Source organism: Arvicola amphibius, chromosome 12 (genome assembly GCF_903992535.2).
Source record: "Arvicola amphibius chromosome 12, mArvAmp1.2, whole genome shotgun sequence".
NCBI lineage: Eukaryota > Metazoa > Chordata > Mammalia > Rodentia > Cricetidae > Arvicola > Arvicola amphibius.
This window is the reverse complement of record NC_052058.2, coordinates 158,183,415-158,205,139: the sequence shown is the minus strand read 5'-3', so window position 1 is coordinate 158,205,139 and position 21,725 is coordinate 158,183,415. Positions and strand designations below refer to the sequence as shown.

At 45.4% G+C, this 21,725-nt stretch overlaps 1 protein-coding gene across 9 annotated transcripts in view; it reads right to left on the bottom strand.

Annotated features, from left to right (window-relative positions):
- The window catches only part of Sytl2 (synaptotagmin like 2), a 57,885-nt gene extending 40,249 nt beyond the window's left edge, over positions 1-17,636 (bottom strand). For 7 of the 9 annotated variants that reach the window (XM_038313558.1, XM_038313557.1, XM_038313559.1 and 4 more), the window contains exons 1-3: positions 17,521-17,636; positions 8,387-8,538; positions 6,336-6,468 (exon numbers count right to left, since the gene is read on the bottom strand). In XM_038313558.1, the coding sequence (XP_038169486.1) occupies positions 6,336-6,468; positions 8,387-8,538; positions 17,521-17,621 (386 nt within the window). In that variant the 5' untranslated portion in view covers positions 17,622-17,636. The remainder of the gene's footprint in view (positions 1-6,335; positions 6,469-8,386; positions 8,539-17,520) is intronic. The other 2 variants (XM_042056011.1, XM_042056012.1) reach the window with 1 other exon arrangement.
- Positions 17,637-21,725: the final 4,089 nt, after the last annotated feature.

Here is a 21,725-nt window from a genome sequence, read left to right as displayed (position 1 = left end):
TTCAGCTCCTACGCCTCCAGGCTCCAGGGGGCCAAATTGTGCATCGTGATTGTCCCCACTATAGATGAAACCTGTCTCTCCCTTACAGAAGTCTGCAGGGTTCTCAAGTCCAACAAAGCAGCTGGCCTACGCACGTGACTCTTGGCTGTTTCCACTCAACCCCCACCTCATGGTCTGCTGAGATCAGTCCTATCATATTCAAGTCCAATCCAAATTGCCCCTCCCATCACGACACTTTTTATTAGCCCTTTGGATTGAGAATTTGCTCCCTGCCTGGTATTGCTTGCTATCACGACAACAGATCTTTACAAAGAAGCAGTATCTTTCCTAGGGATATAGTCCTTTATGACCAGAGACTGTGTATATTTCGTCCTTAGAATCCTACTCCTCCCAGAGTGCGTCATGAAAATAAAAGATACTCAATATATTTTATATGACAAGCCTCTCTCTCTCTCTCTCTCTGTCTCTCTCTCTCTCTGTGTGTGTGTGTGTGTGTGTGTGTGTGTGTGTTTGAGACAGTGTCTCACTGTATATACCTGGCAGTCCTGGAACTCTCTGTGTAGACCAGGCTAGCCTTGCACTCACAATCCACCTGCCTCTGCCTCCCAAGTGCTAGGTTTAAAGGTGTGCACCACCAAACCGAGCTGCACGATAAGATTTTTAAGCTGGGAAGAGCCTGAGCTCTGTAACTTCTTTCCCACATTCTCCAAAAAGGACCTGTAATATCAGATGTCACACTTAGGACAAAATTAGCAGAATAAGATAACTAAAACACTAGATGTCAATACTGTTCTAGAACCAGAAAGAAATTCTGCAAGTAATTATTTTTATTTTTTTTTAATTATTTTGATCTCATTTGGAGCTGTTAAGTTCCTTGGAGGCTACTGCTGTGTCTCTCCCCAATAATCTGGCTCTACGCTCAGCATGTCGGGGTCTTCCATGGCGCTTCAACAAATAAACAGGAAGAGATGACCCAGAGGAAAAAAAACATGGAGTGAATTTAAAAATATACTTCAAGCCCTTCAAGTCAGCAGTATTTTTGTGAGCACACACACTTCTTGAGACACTACAGCAGTCCACACTACAGACCCGCTGAGCACAAGTGTCCCTATCCAAGCAGGAGGCCTAGAGCATTTTTATTGCCTTGACTGGAGCAAATCTAAAGATCTGATAAGATTAAATATTCTCTTGAGAGCTCAATAGAAATAATCTTGTGGGCCAGACAGCTTAAAAATGAAGTTAATTCCCATTACCGGATTTCCTATCAATTCTTCGGGGGAGTATTCTCAAATGGGTTGTCCTGCTTACTGGCTCAACAACCCACCATCTTCCTCCAGGGCAAGCTTGCAGCTTCCACCGACCTTGTTACTGGGGGTCCTAGAAAATAGCTGATTCTTCTGGTAGAGCACGCTAGATAGGTATAACGATAGCCTTCCAGGAAAGAGGTCATTGGTATAAAAAGCAATGCTATTTCAGAGGCCAAGACGAAGTCGGGATTTATTGGTTCTTGCTCCACAGAGGGCAAGAGGGAGGCTGGTGGTAGAGCAAGTATAAGTGAAACGCAGGTACTGAAGAACCATTTTGGTTCCCCATGCTGATACGCAAAAGAGCATCTAATCCCCCCCCCCCCCCCTCCCCCCGATCCAACGGTAAACGGGATGCTGGGAAGTTAACCTCCTCATTTCCCGACCACTTCAGGAGAAAATACGGCAGGGTCAGGGAATGAAATAGCACGGTGAAGAGTTTAGTTTCTGGAAAGGTGCCCCAGAGAGATTTTAGCGAGCGGGCAGTACACATCCTGACAGCAGCCAGCCTCCCTCCTGACGCCACGCCTTCCTGATTTCCATCCTCAGTGCTCCAATCCCAGGGTTCTGTCGACTGCGGAATGCATTCCAAGCCTCCTCCGCCTTTCTCTGATCACCAGTGCTTGAGAACCCACACATCCAAACAACACATCCATTCTGTCTTATTGGACATCTCTGCATCCTTACAAGGACCACAGTGTCTGTCTAGCTGACCCAGAGTGGTCTCATGTTTGACCCTCTCTCCATTCCACTTCTTAAGAAAGACATTCTTGAAACAAAGCGTTGGGATCTGGAGGCTGCTGGTTCCATTAGGACTTTTTTCTTTCCATTTCTTTCTTTTTCTTTTTATTACTTACTCTCTGGAGTCCAAACCACTTCATTTGTTCATTAACTTATTTCCTGATTTGTTTTTTTATTCATCTCTTCCCTCATCATTTATTCTTTAGTTAACAATTCATGATCTTGGGACTGGAGAGATGGCTCAGCGGTTAAGAGCATTGCCTGCTCTTCCAAAGGTTCTGAGTTCAATTCCCAGCAACCACATGGTGGCTCACAACCATCTGTAATGAGGTCTGGTGCCCTCTTCTGGCATGCGAGCATACGTGTAGGCAGAATATTGTATACGTGATAAAAAATAAATATTAAAAAAAATTCATGATCTTATCAACTATCCATTTTACTCATCTGTTTGTTCACCTTCCCACTGTTATTTTTCCTTACTCTTTCTCTGTGGTTTAGATTTGTCGAAGTATTTCCTTGGCTCTAATGAAGTCACTGACTTCTATTGATAACATTTAATTTTTAGGCCCCTTTCTTACCAAGGCACTGAGGTAACCAGGACCCCCAATGGCCCTCCTGACTAGTTTGGCTGAAGACTACGAGCTTTAAGAGGATGCTTATCACAAAGTAACTCATAACTTTTAGAAGCCATCAGTCCTAATAAGTTTCCTACTTAAGCTTACATAGGACACAGTACACAGGGAACAAATGTCTGATCCCTGCCTGGCTAGACCTTCTTTGTGCTACATCGCAGCTGGGAACCACCTGGCCTACCTGTCAGGATGGCACAGATACATTTTGGGCCACATTTCAGGAAGGTGATGGTTAAGAAAACAAAAGAATGGAAACTTCGAAACACATAGGCTGAGTCCTTGGGGGACAGTTAAGTATTCTTTATTATCAAATTCATGTTATAGCCTTCCATGAGAAAAGATGACACTCCCAGGCATCTGAGGGGTGTGTGACAAGGAAGAGGAGAAAGGACAAAATGGAGAAAGGACTGGAAGCTGACAATGCACCCGGATGAGTATTGATATTTTAGATGTTTCTGTCACCCTCTCTGCCGTTCCAGAGATAAAACAATAGAGGCTATCAGAGGGTAAGTCTCAAACAGTGCTATTACAGGAACAGACACGCAGAGGCAGATTAAAGGTCTGTCCTTTTTAGGTTTATTTAAGCCAAAGAAGTGCCATAGCGGAGACATCAAAGGTCCTGGTCAGTAGATGCCTCTTAGACTCTCCATGGTACCCAGGGTCCCATACTTGCTTCTCAGATAACAAAGGATGGTTTCCCATGTCAGACAGAATGTGCTGCACTTCATTGTGGGTAGTTGTCTGACACAGAGGGAAGAGCATCCCTGGTCTGCATTCTGTATGCCCCACATTGACTAAGCCATGTTCTATGGCCTTTTGTGCACATGCTCAATGATGACTTTAGGAGGGTACACGATACGTCATCAGTGTGGGGTTCATGGACCAGTGGCAATCCATAAAGTGTTTATCACTGATCCATGGTGATGTAAGTACAGGGACTGAGAGCCTGTGTGAAGGACCATTGTCAAAATGTGTGAAGGACCCTTTGTCAAAATGCTCAGTAGACAATGATCTATATGTGCCATTTTTCCCTTCTGTATTCATTTCTGCATTTGACAGAAAGCATCAGCCTGAGACGTTTAGAAATCAAAGTGTAAAAGCAAAATGAAGCAGGTCCTCTGTGTTAGTTTATGAAGTTCAGCAGAGACCATGCAGCTAAGCTAGTGATCAGGACTACAGCTGCTGGCTACCAGATTTCTGTCCGCTGCCCTCAGGGACCAGTGTTTTCTGTTTATAAACCTTCCTGCTTCTCCCAGCGCTACAGCTGTAAACAACGGTGAGTTCAGAAAGAACGGAGGTGGCTGCCCACATCTGACTGCTTGCCGGTCACCCATAGCATTTTAATTTATAGGTGAGCCCTCCACGGTCTCATGGCTATAACAAAATTAAAGACCTTGCCACCATGCCTGCCTAAGAAACTGCGCTATCCAGCCTTCCATCCTCCCAGTTTTCATTCCTGGCTAAGAAAATATTGACAGGTGTTGAGTCACTCGATAGCAAACGACTTTGTCTAGAAGGACGGGCCCCAAAACACACTTAGCACACCCAGTTCACAAAGGTTAAGAAAGCATAAGTGAGAAGCGTTGCCCGAGATCGATACCAAGAGAAATGGCGGCCTCTGACACAAAAAGGAGGAAGTCAAAAGTAACTCCTTGTACAGCTGACTGATTACCACCCGTGCCTCGCCTCCCAGAACCGGCCTTCACTGAGCAAAGCATGCTTGATACGACGAACAGCTGTGTGCTTGCCTTCCCAATCACACAGTCCGTGTAACATAATAGTGTAATTGTAATGCTACCCGGAAGTTGCCGATTTCTGTTCTTCCTGAGAAATGCTAGCCGGTTCCCACACTGAATTTCAGTTAATCTCACAACATCCTAGTAAGGCAATCCCAGTCCAGTTTAACAGATAAGATCAAAAAGAGCCACACAGATGACAGTGCATATTCAAATCCCAGATGTTATATTTGCCTGGGAAGAAGGAAGCCTGAGGAATGCCCACCAGCCTAGGGGGCATGAGGAAGCCCAGTTGGGCACCATTAAGTCCTTTGAGATGTAATGAGAGCCTGGAGGGAAGATGGGAAGTCTGGGCTTGCTCAAACTGTGGACCGAGCTGTTTGCCTCTGAGTTCCCAGTGTGTCTTCTTGCCTCTTCTACAGTGATGTTTATTCCCCTTGCTGGTTAATGCCCCATGCTCTTTAGCCCCAATCATGCCCAGATTCTAAGATTTGCTCCCAGCTTCTTGGTCATGTCTGCTTAATACTATGACTTTCCTACTAGGGTTTCTAATATTTTAGGCCTCATCTTTTTTTTTTTTTTTTTTTTTTTTTAAGGAAAATGAGGACTTTACCCATCAGGGGCAGAGCAGGCAATGGCGATAGGGGCGGGAGGACACCGAGAGAAATGACAGAGTGTCCTGAGTTTCTCGAAATGCTACATTCAAGAGCTCACATCTCTACTTACTAGTACCTAGTACGTGCTATGAGCTATGTTAAGAATTCTATGTTTACTAGCTATTTGGCTTCCTACTAACTCCGTTAGCCAATTATCAATCTCATTATATAGCAGTGGAAGTAGAGGCTGAAGAAATTAAGTGGGCATTACTCTATGGTCATGATACCAACCAGAAGTGATTAACAAGGTGCCTCAACCTCGAGCCAACATGGCAGACCAGCGTAGAGGAAACAGAACGTTACAAATAGTCCTGGGGAGACCAACACCCTCTGCTCACGGGAAGTAGGCGATTAGCAGACACACCTCATTAGAGTCAGTACGCCAATACCCATTGGCATAACTTTACCCATAACTGACTCTGAAATGCCTGTTGGTAGCTGTATTATACACACACCCTTCCTTCCCCTTAAACGATGGAAGTATCTCTGTTCCCGCGTGGCCTTGACTCAGTATGCCCCACTGTCGAAGACACTGACTCTGCGCCAGTAGGAGGTTCTGAAGTGAGTTGTCTGCACTGAGGCACTCGCGGTGAAATGCAACAGCTCTCCTCACCAAAAGGCAGTAACTGTCCCCTCAAGAGAGCCGCGCTAACGAGAAAACCTTTAAGGACACGAAACAACTGATTCAGCCTCACAAGTGGAACAACACAGCCTCCCAGGTGGCTGCTTCTTGGAAAGGATGGACAAACGGCCGATAAAAACCATCAAAAAGTCAAAAACAAAAATACAGAGGACACCTTGCGTTTTAAAGAGGCATTTGCTATCTACGATGTGCCCACTGTCCTGCATACATGAGAACCAGCTCTGACCGGTCTTTATTGTTCCCATCTGTCCTGCCTGGCTCCCGTCCTTGAGCTTCTCCCATCACACTAGACATAACGGTATGATTGCCATTCCTCTGTCCCCTTAGAGGAACGGTAGCCTGCACAGACCTCTTCAGCCCACTCTAGGGAAATCCTACACACGAATGAAAAACCACCACTCCTGGCGCTGGAAGAAACAACCACGTAATACCCTGATACCACAGTGGAGATCTGGAAATTCTGAAAGCTAGGGAAGCGTCTGGTTCAGGCTCCATTCTCACGGGAGCTCAGAAGTCCCCCAAACACTACCCGTCTCCACACCTGTGACTCCAGTCCTTCATCTGTACCCCAAGCCCACATCTGCCTACAGAGCACAGCAGTAAACCCGCAAGTTCCGGCTTACCTTGGGCCTACTGGAGCTGTGTCATCTTCCGGCTCTTCTGCAACAGCCAGCTCTGGGGGAAGGACCGCATCTTTGTTGACGTTATTCACCCAGCTTTCTTTTGCCCTCATTGCTGTGTCCTTACTCTGCTCTGCTGAAACAGAAAATGATAGACAGAAAGGTTATCTATCACTTCTACAATCTATACCCTTCTCGTTGGCTCCTATTAGCAAAGGCTCAGATCTGAGCCTTGGGCCTTATAAGTACCAAGGTTACCAACAGCTGGGTCTCAGGACCCAAATGACAGCTGTGAGAGAAGACAGGGGATTTGCTTGATTTCAGAACCCTGCCTTTAAAACAGTCTCCTGAAAGAATAGATGTGCCCTTATAGATGTGGGTAACCCTAGAGAATGCTGAAGCCAAGTTCTAACTGCCTCTAGGTTAATCTGACCTACACTGGAGTTAGGACTACTTAGTCAAGAGATACTCAGAGTGGGAGTAAGCATTGAGACCCTTAACAAGCAGTTACTGAATGCCTACAATGGGCCAAACAAAATGGTCAACTCTGGGGTACAAAGGAATGATCCTAATTTAGGAGGTCCCCCTCCAGTGCCCCTCCTATCCCATGGGTGTCTCTACAAATCCAAATTCTAAATTCACTGCAACACACTGCTCAGGTGTCATTGCCCCCATAAAGCCTCTGTGCTGTGTCTTCAGGAATCTCTTCTGCCTCCAAATACCCAGCATTCTCCTTACCTGCATCTCTGTCACCTTTAGCATCAGCCAAGTGGTGAGCGGTGACCAAGAACTACGCTGAGTTCTTTGTGGACGCCATCTTATGTGGTGGGAGGTACTTTCTATGTTTATAAACTTAGAAGTTTAGAATCAAAAAGTTCAAGCAAATTGCTTAAGGTCACATGATAAGTGCCAAGAATGCTTTCATCAGTATTAAGATGGGCAATATTGGGGCTTCTAATTTCTAAATGTATTGCCAAGTGGAATGTACCGCTACCGGTCTTGGCACACATCAGTCTAGTGTCTTCAATTGCAAATGGAGTCCATAGTACTAACCAGTACCACCCAAGATTTCTTAAGGCCTAGGAATGTTTGAAAAGCAAAAGAGTTTCAGGCAATGCTCTGTTCATGCTTAGGAGTCAACCTTTATCTGCAATACGTGTGACGCAGTCAAAAGATTTGCAATCCCAGTTTTGCTGCTTAGCAATAATAGGACCTTAGGCAAGTTAACTCAAGCTGCCCAATAAAGCCAATAGGCAAAGTAAACTTACCTTACAGATTGCTGCTACAGTTAAAAATAGATAGTTAACCTTTGCTCTATCTTAAATGCTTTAAAGATAGTCTTTCTTCTTTGTCTGCAAGCTAGACCTAGAGGTTTATAATGACCAGTCATGAATTAATAAGACATGAGTCAGATAGACTGACTATCTGTAAGCAGGCAGGCAAAAACAAAGTGGTAAAATAAACAGAACCCTAAATAAACTCTTAAGAGTCCAGTAAATACTGTACTGGGCGATGGAAGAAGCGCATGTTGAACATGAAACCTGATTTCTCTCTAAACCTTTTGTGCTATTCAGAAGGCTTCATATTTCCAGAGTTAAAAGTCAAAGAAGGAGCCAGGGAGGGGATTCAGTTGATAAAGTGTTTGCCTTGCAAATATTGGGACCTGAGTTTGATAGCCAGCACCTATCATAAAAGAGCTACCTGAGGATGACATCTGCCCTCCACACATGGGCATATACTTACATGTGTATCCATATATACCCATGTGTATATATGTGCACACTGAAAAAGCCAAAAAAGATATGCATATTCCTCATAATCTTCAACCACTAATACTACTACATTTAAGCACAGTGCCTAAGAGTTGCGTTCATCTACAGCCAGTCACCTAACCCAATCCTCACCCATCCAAATCCAAGGCAAGAGGATTTTGAGTGAGAAGGACACACTCAATGCAAAGCATCCCCCCCCCCACAAATGATGTCCTTCAGCAGAGTCCAGTCTCCCATCCTTCCCCTCCCTCCTTCCCAAACACATGTTGGCTGTGACCTCACCTGCCACAGGGAGCCTCTTCTTTCTCATGGATGCTCTGATGATATCAGCGCCATGGATTCTGTCCCTGTGCCTTTTGGCCTTAGCTTCATAAAACCATTGGCCACTCATGTTCTTTAGCTGTTGGTCATCCTTAATTTTTTCAGGCAAATGTCTACAAAAGGAAAAGAGCTTTACTTGCCAAGAACCCACAGTAAATAAACAACCCACTTTGACACTGAAGAAATTTGACAATGAAGCTCTTAATAATTTATGTGCCACAAACCTCCTAGATGTCTAACAAATGTTCTGCTTTCACTGAAAAACTAATCAAGTGATGCCAAGCATGATTTTTAAAGGGTTTTATTTTTATTTTATGTGTAAGAATATTTTGTCTGTAAGTAAATGCATACTAGACGTGCATTGCCCATAGAAGAGAGTGTCAGGATCCCCTAGATTTGAAGTTACAGACGGCCGTGAACTGTGGGTGCTAGGATTTGAACCCAGGTCCCCCACAAGATCTGCAAGTGCTCTTAACTACTCTGTCTGAAACTTCTCAAGGGCAGACTCACTTCTTAGTTGTTGGCTTTTATGTCCACCATTCAGATGGACACACCAGAGAGGACTGATGGAGAATGTCGCTCTGGCCACTTCCTCATCTGTAAAATGAGGTTAAATACTCCACCTCGTAGGGTTTCTCTGAGAATTAGATTACAACACTTAAACCACACTCTGCATATGCCAAGGGCCTATTAAGCATTTAATGGATAATTAGTCTGTGAGATAAGAAGTTCCTTGGATCTACTCTTTTCAGTGAAATGAGTTTATCAGAGACTTTACTGGAAGCCTTACAGGAAGGGGCCTAAAGCGAGGAGGTACAGGCAAGATCCATCAGTGCTGAGATTGCTTTTAAGGATGCCATAATCATTCATGCTCACAGAATAACTAAAACCTAAAGAGCAAACCAATTGATGCCCTCCTAAAACATCCCTAGTTGAGACTGGTTGGGGAAAACGATGTTCTAATCAATGAGTCTTTTAATCTCCACACCCCTCTCTCTAGGCAATACAATGAGAATCTCAAACCTATCTTTTCTTACTCCTGGAGATAATAATACTCAGTAAAATCCGATAAAAAGCCTTTGGGAAACTTTGAACTCTTGCAAGATAATGTGTTGGACAACACCAAGTGGGTTTATGATTTTCACTCAAGCTTAGATGCTCCTTGTCTATGTAGGAAGTCTGGATTAGCCAGAGAATATGAATGGGCCAGGCAGGGGATGAGTACTGAACACAGGCACATCCAGGAGTGGAGAAGGAGCCCGAGGGGCAGTCGCCCAGGCCCGGCAATGGCTGCTCCTCTTCCCTAAGTATGCCTGAGGGGACAGCTTCTTCATCTGTCGCTTACAAACTCTTCACCGGTCTCCCCTCCTCTCCCAGTCACCTGGGAAGAAGTGATTCTGTTCCCAATGTGCTTGTCGCCGTCTTGTGTCCAAATCCTGGCAGGCACAGCATCATTGGTTCACAGTCCCCAGCTACCAAAAGACTGTGGCTCTTACTAAATGCTGCTAATCCTTGCTTATTGCCTAAGGTTTCTGACTAAGAAGGCAGTCCACGCTGGGCAACTGGCTGTAGTTCTTATTTTTCTTTTCTTCTTCCAATAGGAGCAAGATTCTGCCCAATTCCAGAAGGAAAAAAAAATCCACCTCTCTCCTTGGTCAGATGGGGCTCCAGGAAGGAAGGTTTTTATTTCATATATATTTGCTTAGTGCTGTACAAAGCAATGTACTCGAAGAGTGAAGGGATTGCTGTACAAGGCCCTGACCTCCTGGCTTCAGATTGGCTTTTGGGGGTTGTTTCCCAGCAGACTCTCCTAAGCCCCACTCACCGGGCACATTCAACTTCTTGTTGCCCTTGAAACCGCTCTTCTGTGACCTGTAGGTCTTAGAGGTAGGAAATCCTGACTGAAAGACTGTGGGCTCGGGAGGCTCTCCCAAAAAGGGCCAAAGCCTCGTCTGAATTTTACCTAAACATGACAATGGGAAGGTTACTGAACTAGTCTGTACTTTAGTCTCCTTGCTTGTAAAGATGGAGGAAGTAAGACCTACCCTTGAAGACTTTTGAGATAATTCATTGAAGTGTTTTGCCTGGAAACACTTAGCAGTGCCCGGCTTTTATAAAGAGACCAATGACCTCTGGATGCCTTCCCCTGGCTTCTCTGTCCAGCACATTCCTCTTCCTGCTGCTGCAGGCCTAGCCTGAGCATCACAAGGCATGATTCCCTTGTCCTTGTTCCCACCAAAGCTCCCTTTCTCACTCACACAGATCCCAAGGCTGTTTGCGCATCTGTTTTGCCCAGGCAACCGTGGATTCTACAGACTCCTTGAATACAAGGATTACATCCTTATCACCATTTATAGTCTTACCATGAAGCACAGAGACTGCCACAGGGCTGATACCCAGTAACTGTTTGCTGAGTGAGTAACTCATCCAGCAGTTATGTGCCCAGCAGCCACCCTAGTCTGAGTAAGAAGAGATAACAAAGATCCCACCACTGCGCCAAGTTCCTGGGGACCAGACTCCACCATCACAGGAGGGTTTCTGATGAGGCAGGACTGCTCATCTCTCATCAGAACAGGAAAAAAACAGATCATGAAATACGGTCACCTGTCAGCATACCACAAACCCTCACGGCTGAGCTACTCCCGGTTTCTCTGCTTTTTTTTTTTTTTAGCTGGAAAGTACTGTGCAATAGATCCTTTGGAGGTCTTTGCAACTCTTGGACTCTCTCATCTTAATAACGGCCTGCAAGGCCCTGGTGAGCGCACAAATAGCACAGGCTACATGAGTCATGTCCGTGGAGAGGCGCGGCCCCGGAGGAGGGTGGGAAGCGTTGTGGTAAGAACAGGGTTCCTGACTCTTTTGTTTGAAAGCGGCAAACGAATGACAATTCTTTCAAATGTAGTGAGGGCCATTGGGTATTTCTTAATATGATTGTTTCTGCTGGGTTTACTAACTTCTGATTTTTATACCTTGACCACTTGTAATATTCTGCAAATGACTCCATATGTGTGACATCGAAGACCAAGTTTGTAAAGATGTCAGTCATTCGCATAATCCCCCTGTGGTGCGTGCTAAAGTCTCTTCCAATAGCTCTTTCCTTCCTTCTGGTTTAAAACTGAGTGAGCAGTATTAGCGCTGGATTTTCTTGTTGCACTGCCTAGCTGAAGTGGGAAGTGGTACATTTCTTGGGACTGACACTGTTCATCCTGCACACGTACATTATGTTTAACCTAACATAAAGAGAGCACCCGGTAAACCCTGGTGGGCAGCAAGACATCACCCAGTCCAAAAATGCCACTGTCCATGGCCGGGCGGTGGTGACGCACGCCTTTAATCCCAGCACTCGGGAGGCAGAGGCAGGCGGATCTCTGTGAGTTCGAGGCCAGCCTGGTCTACAAGAGCTAGTTCCAGGACAGGCTCTAAAAAAGCTGCAGAGAAACCCTGTCGCGAAAAAAAACCAAAAAAAGAAAAAAGAAAAAAAAAATGCCACTGTCCAGCCAGCCTTCCAGACCAAGCACCCAGTGGTTTTCTGCCCAGTCCCCCATTCTGTCCGTCAACATCTGCACAACCTCTGCTTGAGTGAGCACACACTTAACCTGTGCATGGCATTTCTTCCTTCTGATTTCACTACAGAAGATTTAGTCCACAGCAAGGGGTGGCCATCGTGCCCTGTCATGTTTAACCTTTCATGATCTTTTGTTCACTTATTCTTTAATTTCCTAACATATACCAGGCATATTCTGGGAATTGGGCATAAAAATCATCCTACAGCCCTGATGGCCAGTGGCCATTCTTTTCAGTGCATGAGGAATATGCAGACTTGCAGCAGAAAACAAGAACGTTGGCATTTTCCAGACTGGATTTGAAGTTGTCCCCAGCCCACCTCCTTCTCACTGTGTGCATGCATGCACTCCAACTTCCAGCTTCTTGATGGGATCGATAAAGGCCTGACATCACAGACAAGACCTGATCAATAATACCTTCTCAGACATGGGTAGGAAATCTCAGCAGACCAGCCAAAGAGATGCTCATTTTTATTCTCCAGAGTTAGTCCCGTCCTCGCTCCCAACCCCCTAATATCTTCTGGGAAAGATGATAAGATTGAATTATTTGAAAATGGCCTCATTGTCTAATAAAATAATGTGGGCCCAGAGAACATAAGAGACGTGCCCAGGGTAACACGGAGCCGGACCCAGAAGTTAGCTTGGCTCTCAGCAATCCCGCCCTGCTTGGTATCGCCTAACAAGCTTTTGGTTTCTAAGGCAGTTACCACGAGTCATTCTTTCTACCATTCTTTCTCTCAAGCGTTGATGGATAATCGGGAAACCACCAGACCTGGAAAGAAAATGAACTAAAGATAAGAAATGCGTTTTCGAGATGTGGGCGCATCTCAGATCCCCGTAATCTGCTGAGGCTTTGGAGTCAGAGCAGCAAGACGGTCACCCTGCAGGCTGCTCACCCTCTCCCAATCTATTTCCCCACCCACTGGAGGGGGCTGAACTGCACTGTTCTGAGAACAAAAGGAAAGTGCATGTGAGACTCCCTGCATGCAGCAGTCCCGGGGATGAACCCTGGTTTCTTTTTGCATTGCCCTCATGGAAAACACCAGCTGAGGTCCTGGAAGCCAGTCCTTCAGTGAAAACTGCCTTCACTTAAAAAGAAGCAACATCCTAAAGAGGCGGCTGAGAATCATAAGATGTGGTGGCGGTTGAGATGGTATCTCCTGCAAACACGCCCATCGCTGCAGATGTGGTTATCTGCATGTGGGGGCCGGGACGTGGCGCTGGTGTGGTGAGCACACAGATGTGTGCATCAGTTTCCTGCTGGCAGGGTGACGCAAAGCCCAGGAAACGCCACCTCGGCAGCATGTCATTTTCAAACCATAAAAGTCTAAAATTACACACGCGTGTGTGTAGTGATGTTCCCCACAAGGAAGGAAAGGGGCCAGGGTAGAAAAGAGGAAAACATCTATCTTGATGTCTGCTTCTCTGTTGACCTATCAAACGTCTCCACTCAGGACAGAGTTAGGGACACAAGATGACTTGAGCCCAATGCTTGTAGCACGGAAGACAGAGGCGGCGGCATCAAGGGTAGCCTGGAGCTGTTGCCTCCCCATGTGCACCCTAGAGACCTTGCGAAGATATTCTCCTGGGTCCATGTTCATATGCTACCACTGATGGCTTGGGTGGTTTAGGAAGTGAGCAAGTCTCCTACATAATGCTCATTTTTATCACCCATGAAATCAGGGCGGAAGGCCACATACAAACCTACACCATCCCCAAAGTGTCTTGCATGGATTTGAACATGAGCAACTGAAAGCATTAGATGTACAGAAAGTAGCAAACCAGCTTCAATGAGAACATAAACCTTGCCTACAGCCCCACTGACAAGGACGCTGAATCAGTGCTGGGCTTTGTAGAACACCGTGCAAGAGTCCTCCATTGACAGCCTCATGGCTACCAGATGACTTTATTCCCAATACCCAAACAATTAACACACGAAAGCCATTCACAACTGAAACCCTAGCGCATGAGGAGCTGAGGCGGAAGGAGCACCACAGTGTAAAGCCAGCCTGGGCTACGCAATGAGGTTGGGGCAGAGGCTGCAGAGATGACTGGGTGAGAAAAATGCTTTCCTCACAAGCATGAGGACCTGACTTCCATCCTCAGAACCAGCAGAAAGCAGGGTACAGCAGCTCACATCTACAATCTCTGTACTCCTGCGGCGAGGTGGGAGGCAGAGACAGGAGGATCACTCAGGTCACAGCCTCATGCCTGTAGTGGGGAACAAAAGAGACTGTGTCGCAGAACCATGGAAGTGCGGGGCCAATACCCAAGGTTTTCCTCTGCCCTGCCCTATTCATGTATACCATGATACACATACATGCCTGCATATTCTCTCTCTCTCTCTCTCTCTCTCTCTCTCTCTCTCTCTCACACACACACACACACACACACAGAGTAGATATTTGTGGCAGATTTGCCTTCCTAATGATGCTAACTATAATTAATATATCACCAGGGCTTGGCTTAGACAAGAAGGATAACTGAAATTGTAAAACCATGTTAGGAGAAGAAAATTTAGATTTTCAAATTTCCAATCGATAATCCTTTAAATGGATAAAAGGTCGTGGGGTAGTAAATTCCTTAAGGGCTGGAACCGTGGCTTCTGCGATCATCTTCAAATACCAATCCATCCCCATCCAGAGCAGTTTCTTACTTATAAGATAAACAATTAAATGTCACCGTATTAAAAACAGTTGAAACTTTGAGGAGTAATCCCCTGATAACTATTAAGCAGCATTCTCTATGTCTTTTGCGAGAGGCACAAGCTGAGTGCCGGGAAGGAGGATTCAAATGTCCCATCGCCCTTTGCAGGCTGGGAAGATTAAGAAGCATTTTAGTCAGGACCTGGTCATGCTCAGTCTCCAAGTTGAAGCTCAGAAGAAGGCTAAGTGACCTGCCTTAATGAGCCACAGCTGATTAACTACCGGTGCTGGGATTTGACTCCATTGTCCCTGTGTCGTGACCGGACTCTCATTGTTCAGTTCCGAAAGAAAACTCTCAGTGAGCAGCATGAGACAGGCGTAAGGCGCTAGACCAGATCGTGGTTCTGTCCCTGACCAGCTATGTGATCCTGGGAATTCATTTCCCCCTGCCTGCTTTGCCATCTTGCCTTCTGTGAAATGTCTGAGACAGATTAACAATGGCGTGTCTTGCCAGAGCTATCAAGCCATAACTGACCAAAGAAGGAAGACAAACTGTGAAGGATTACAGAGGGGCTGCTGAGCCAAAGCCCTAGGAGGATCACTTTCAGAAACTCTGTCCCGGCCGAGACCGAGAACCACCCCTAGAAACCCCTTTGGCCCTCAAGCAGTTTGGTTGGGGAGTAAGAATCTTCTTGAGTGGGACACATCAAATGAGGCTCTTCCAGTAGAATCCACAGTCCTGCGGCCATCTGCCCTTTCTAGTGTATGCTGTCACTAGTCCTAAGGTCCTGGTCCCACCTGTGGTCAAGTCCACAAGAAATTCTTGGTTCCTAGGTAAAAAGATTTCCAAGAGGTGTTAGCAGCTAGGGCTGACACAAGACTTTTTGCCACCTCTAGGCTTCTTCCTATCATGTTTTTATAACAATAAGTCAGCATGCCGGGAACCCTCAGAAACCTGCCAGGCCCCTCAGGAACAGCAGACCCCAAGGCTGGTCTCCCGTGACACCTGGCACTACTGCAGATGCTGTGGCCTAGCTGTCCTCTGGCTCTAAGTGGATGGTACAGTCCTTGCCTTGCCAAAGCTCGGGCTGTTACAAGAACCACGAAGGATTAAGTTTAGCGAAAGGCTTGCACACTGTGAATGGGTGGAGCATTCACGCTACTGGAAAGTTCTGACAGCAGAACTGGCATGAGTCTTCCGCATTTCTGGGGAGACGCCACAGAGCCCTGCAGGCCGACATGGGAGATCCCATATGCAGGATCACAGCTCCCTGTCACAACTGACACCCCATTCTCCACCAGCATGTCTCGGGGAGAAAAGAAGTCAGTAGCCATCAGGATCCGACTCTCACCTGTGACATCTACTAGTTGGGCAAATCACCCGCCTGTCACATAGCAAATTTCCACGTGTCGTCAGCTGGGGCTTTCATATCCGGCTCCATCACTCAAGGGCTCAAAAGAGTGCAGGATCAAGAGAAAGGATGAGCAAATGAAGCCCTTTGTGACTTGCCTAGTGCTGTTCATTTACTGTCCTTGGTAGCAGTCATCAGACATGCCACAGTGCCTGAACTGAGCTGTTCTCTAAAGCATTCGTGTTCAGAGTCAATGCAGATAAATGATCCTTTGTAGCCCTCCAGGAAATAAGAGCACAGCTTATTTTCCTTTCTGGAAAACTGGGGTTGGGGCCATTAAGCTAATACTGCGAACTTACATTCCAGAGCATTTTACGGCTTACAAAGCCCATGATTACAGAGACAGGAGGAGGCCCAACCCAGACCCTAGAAGGGACGATGAGGAACAGTCATGCAACACCAGGCTCTAGGGTGCCTTCTACCGTGGAGATGTGCGGAAGTGGTAGGGGTGTGGACAGGGAACATGTACGTTATATTTGAAAGGGATAGCGGGTCAAGTTGACACTTCTCTTTGAAGGACCCAAGTCAAACGGAAGCCTGACCTGTTTGGAGAACACTTTCCATTTTGCTCTGAAAACCAGTTAGAGCAATTCACAAAGGATTCAGAAATATGAACTACTTCTCTTATTTTTTTAAATTTTAAAAATGAAAATTTAACTCAGGTAACATAAAAATAAAAAATAAGACAGTAGATATAAAAATACATGCCAAGTTAGCATAGTAACACATGCTCATAAATCCCTATTCATGAGTCTGAAACAGGAAGATCCTGAGTTTGAGACCAGATCGGATTATATAGCAACACTATCTCAATCTCAATTCTCTCTCTCTCTCTCTCTCTCTCTCTCTCTCTCTCTCTCTCTCTCTCTCTCTCTCTCTCTCTCTCTCTCTCTCTGTTTGGGGAAGTCGGATCTCGCTGCATCGGCCCGTACTGATCTCATCTGATCTCAAACTGTGAGCTGAAGAGGTAGGTCCCAGCTCACCTGAGTAGCTTAAACTCCAGGTCCACACCACATGCCTGGCTAAAGTTTTCAAGAGATCCTATTTCCGCAGGCACATAGTAGGTAAATTAAGAAACATCAGAAGCTGGGTGGTGGGTGGCACACCTCTTTAATCCCAGCACTTGGGAGGCACAGGCAGGTGGATCTCTATGAGTTCAAGGCCAGCCTGGTCTACAGAGGAAGTTTCAGGACAGGCCCCAAAGCTACACAGGGAAACCCTGTCTCGAAAAATCAAACCAAACCAAAACCAAAACCAATACAAACAAAAAAAGAAAGAAAGGAAAAAAAAAGGAAAAAAAAAAGAAAAGAAAGATCAGGAAGAAAAGTTCTGTCCAGGAAGTTAACCTAAAATTGGAATGTGTAAATTTAGGTTACAAAACAAACTACCAGTTACGGCTGAAAAGGAAAACAGCCCTATTTTCTGTGGACCGCCTCTTCTTTCCCTCACGCCCAAGCGCTCGTCTGGCCTCTTACCTGACTCTCTCCTCTTCAGCCCTCTTCAGGGCCGCATCCCGCTGCAGAACCTTTAAGATGGCATCTTGCTCCTCCTCTGTCAGGAAGCTTAAGTCAATCATTTTGAAGTGTACACAGAAAAAAAAAAAAAAAACAATAGTAGCGAATGTGGCTTGGGACTCTCAGGGGAAAAACAGTTATAGAAAAGCTATAACCAAGATGATTGCAGGATGTGAAAATGAAATATCTTATTTGTGGGTTAAAAAGTCTTGTCCGTGCTCCACAAAAGTTTTAAACAGATGACATCAAAATCCTAAAAATAAGGTCCCTCGAGGTAGTAGCAGTCTGTGGGATGATGAGCAGGTCTCAAGAAGAAGCGTTCCTTGCTTGTGCCTTCATCAATATTCCTGGAGCACACCCTCTCTGGACCAGTCTTAGACACAAACGCTCCATGAGCATCACCATCTTGAGAGACAGCCACTTTGGGACATTCCTGACCTGGAGGATCATAAGACAGCAAACACCAATCAATGAGAAGAAATACCTGCCTGTAAGAACCACTTGGTGGTACGTTTTAAAGTGGCCAGAGGTGATGCTTTTGGAGAGGAGGAAACCAGTTCTGTCAGCCTCCTGAGCTCAAGGTCTATGTGTCAGAAGCATGCTTCCACCCAATTCTAGACCACAGGGATGGGACGTGCAAAGATGCCTGTCAGTGTTTAACAACTCACCTGAGCGGCAGGCGTTCCCTCTCTAGAAATTCCTGCCTAACATATGATGCCGGAGCTCAGCAGCCCAGGGAGACGCCACTGCAGGCGTCAAGGAATTATGGGAAAGAAATGGAAAATAGAGAGTCTGAGGGCTGGCCACTTTGCAGATGGGAGCATTTCGCTGGCGTAGATCTGTGTTTGGCAGTGCAGCAGAGCTCACCCTGGTCAAATCTACAGCATGTTGTAGTTACTGTCGGCTCAACTGCACCTCTGACCTTCACAGGGCCTGGAGGAACCTGCCAAGCTTGTCTTTCTTCATTTCTGAACACTTAATGCTAGGCACACATAAAACTGGGGTAAAGGAAGAAAGAGATACAGTTCCAGTACACCCCCACCGTCCCGGGTCAGCACTCGTGAGTCACAAGATAGGGAAGAATCCTATTTTGCTAGAAGCATCCAAAAGATGGGTGAAATAAGAGGCTGAAGTTTAAAGAAATGCTATGAGGAAAGATCTTAGGGATGGTTTACTGGGGTATGGCTCCTTTTAACAAGTCTAGAGCGGCATATGCGGAACAGACACTCAAAGCCATGGGTTTAAGTCATCCTTAAAGTATGCCCATTTAAGAAGAAGAGGAAATGTGTACACAAGTGAATTAACTTTATGCATAGGTACCCTGCAAAACAGTACCGGGCAGCTACCATGAGCATTGGCTTTCTAGCTAAAAGCCACTGATCAAGTTGTTCTACCCGAGGTTTTATACGCTCCTTTATACTCAGCATTAGTGTGTCCTGTGCAGACCACAATGGCTAAGCAAAGCGGTGGCTAGGAATAGAACACATCTTGTACTCCGTACAAAAAGTAGCCACTAAAGAAATTCTTGCCTTTCTTTGGAGCCCATGCTTTTGTTGCTAAGTAAGCTCGTGCTTGGTCAAGTCTGACTCCAACTTTTTTGTGCACTTTTTGCTTGGTTTTGTATTTTTTTCTTATTGATTATTTTAAATTTGTTTTGATTTTCATTTTTTTGTTTTTCTTGTTTCGTTGGTAAAGAGAGAGAGAGAACATGAAGTTGGGTGGCAACAGAGGTTGGGAGAATCTGTGAGGCATAGGGAGAGAGGAAAATATGATAAGAGCATATTGTATGAAAACAATTTTAATACAAATTTTTAAAAGATAAAGTAAATGTTCACCCACACCAATATTGTGCTTGGCTATCTGTTTTCCAATTATCTTTGTAATATGAATTTGGAGATTCATAAACAGAAACTGATGACTTTGTTTCATTTTCCTATAGTCCTTTGATTTATTACAGAAAATATATATATATTACATTATTTTAAAAGTCTCTCTTTAAAATCTTCATATACTTGCATAGGCTATACCCTTCCTGTCTACCTTGGAATCTGCTCGTCCTTCAAGGAAGATCAAACTTATCTCCTCCATGGAGCCTTCACTAACTTCCATAACCAGGAACAAAACCTAGAATGCATTAAATTATTGTTGTTCCTAACTTTTCGTGCCATCCCTGTAATAGACTTGAACCTGATCCACCTGATTCAAGATCACTCTGGCGGACCCACAGCTACAAAAGAAAGAAACAAATGCTTATCGCTAGAAGCCGCTAAAGTTTCACATTTGCAACAGAAGCCTAGCTGATACAAAAGCCACCTCCTTTACCACATACAAATGTATGTATATATATGTGTAACTATATGTAAATATATAATATATAAATATATTTAATCAATACATATGGATATTTATGTCCTTTATCTATATATAATTATAATAGTGTTTTATGTTACCGAGAGAGAGATCCACTACGATAATTGCTTTCAGACCCCATATTTTACCGAGTAAGTCGAGTAACCATGTGAGAGAAGGGGGTTTGGTTAAAGTAGGCCTCACTGCCATGACATTTGGACAACACTTGAGAAAGATGAAGAGATACGCCTTGCTGATATCAGAGTGCCCTGAGGTGGGAGGGAAACCCACAGACCGTCTAGGGCTGGGCACCAGAGAGTGAGGAAGGATAACAGGAAGAGCAGGTCAGAGAGGAAGTGGTCCAGACTGCACTGGGTGCTGTAAGGACTGTAGGTTCTGGCTCTCAGTCTGAAATGGAGCAGCGTTGAAAAAAGGCAGATAAAGGAAGAAGGGAATGCATGTTTCCTGGTGCTTCCAGCATGCCTGGTACCCATTCTGCCTCTCCATAGGATGATGCTGAGTGTCTCCAGCATGCCTGATACCCATTCAACCTCTCCATAGAATGATGCTGAGACCCAGCATGTCTAGTACTCATTCCATAGAGTGATGCTGAGGTTAGTCCTGTGTTTTCACAGAGACTGAATTCTTGTATTCATGGGGGTAGCTAATTCATGTGATCCCCAGAAGTAGCCCAGCAGTGAGCAGAAAGTTACCCTTGTGTTCAGCCTCCCACCCATCTTTAGCATGCTGCCAAGTGATTGTTCTATGTATGACTCAGATCCAACAAAAACATATGTGAAGCTGAAAACCCTTTGCTGTCTTTTCATGGTCCAATTACTGAAGCTAAAAGTCCTCAACGTGGCCTGGGAAATCACACCCCTTTCTTCCTCAAGCTCTCTCCCTTCCGAACCAGCTATGATGAGCATCTATAGTTCCTTTGGCCACTGGGTCTTCACACAGTCTAGTCTTTCTTTCTAGGTTCTGATTTACATGCTACTTCCTGTACTAGGCACCTCCAACAGCTCTAGACCAAGTTGGAGTCCCTCTGTGTGCTCTATTAACATCTGATTCAGAGTGTCACCGTAGATATCAGCCCATCTCAAACTCAAGGTTGCTCATTTGCCACCCACCTGCTTAGAGGTATGGTTTGGATTCCTGAGAGTTTTGTGTCCACAGCAACTGCCACTCAAATAGGAATGAAAGCATTGGTAGAAATGAAAGAAGCCCAGGCGGAGGGTGTAGAGTTTCCACTTCCCATGAACCTAGTTTTAGGACCCAGGAGTAAGCACGCAAATCCGTGTTATCCAGATCTGGATTTGAATATCACCTGTCTCCTCGGCAACTCCTGTCTTAGAGAGGAATCTAAGAATCCTGTGTAGGATGAGTGAGTGCATTCTTTACTTTAGGGAGATTATTGAAAAGTTCTCGTGAGAATGCAGGACACTATAGATGACACACAGTGTGATGGTTGTCAACTTGACACACACTCGAGTCACCTGGGAGGCAGAAACATCAATGGAGAACTTGCCTCCATTAGATTGAATGGTGGATATTGGTAGGTATGTCAACAAGGGCTTCCTTAATTAACTATTTATGTGGGAAGGCCCAGGCCACTGTGCACCATGCCACCTATCACACACACACACACACACACACACACTGTCCTGGGTTCTGTAAGAAAGCAGGCTGAGCAGCCCATGTGAGACAAGCCAACAAACACCCCTTTTCCCCATGATCTCAGCATCAGCCTCTCTCTCCAGCTTCCTGCCCTGCTTCAGCTCCTGCTCTGTCTGCCCCTCCGTGATAAACTGTGTAAA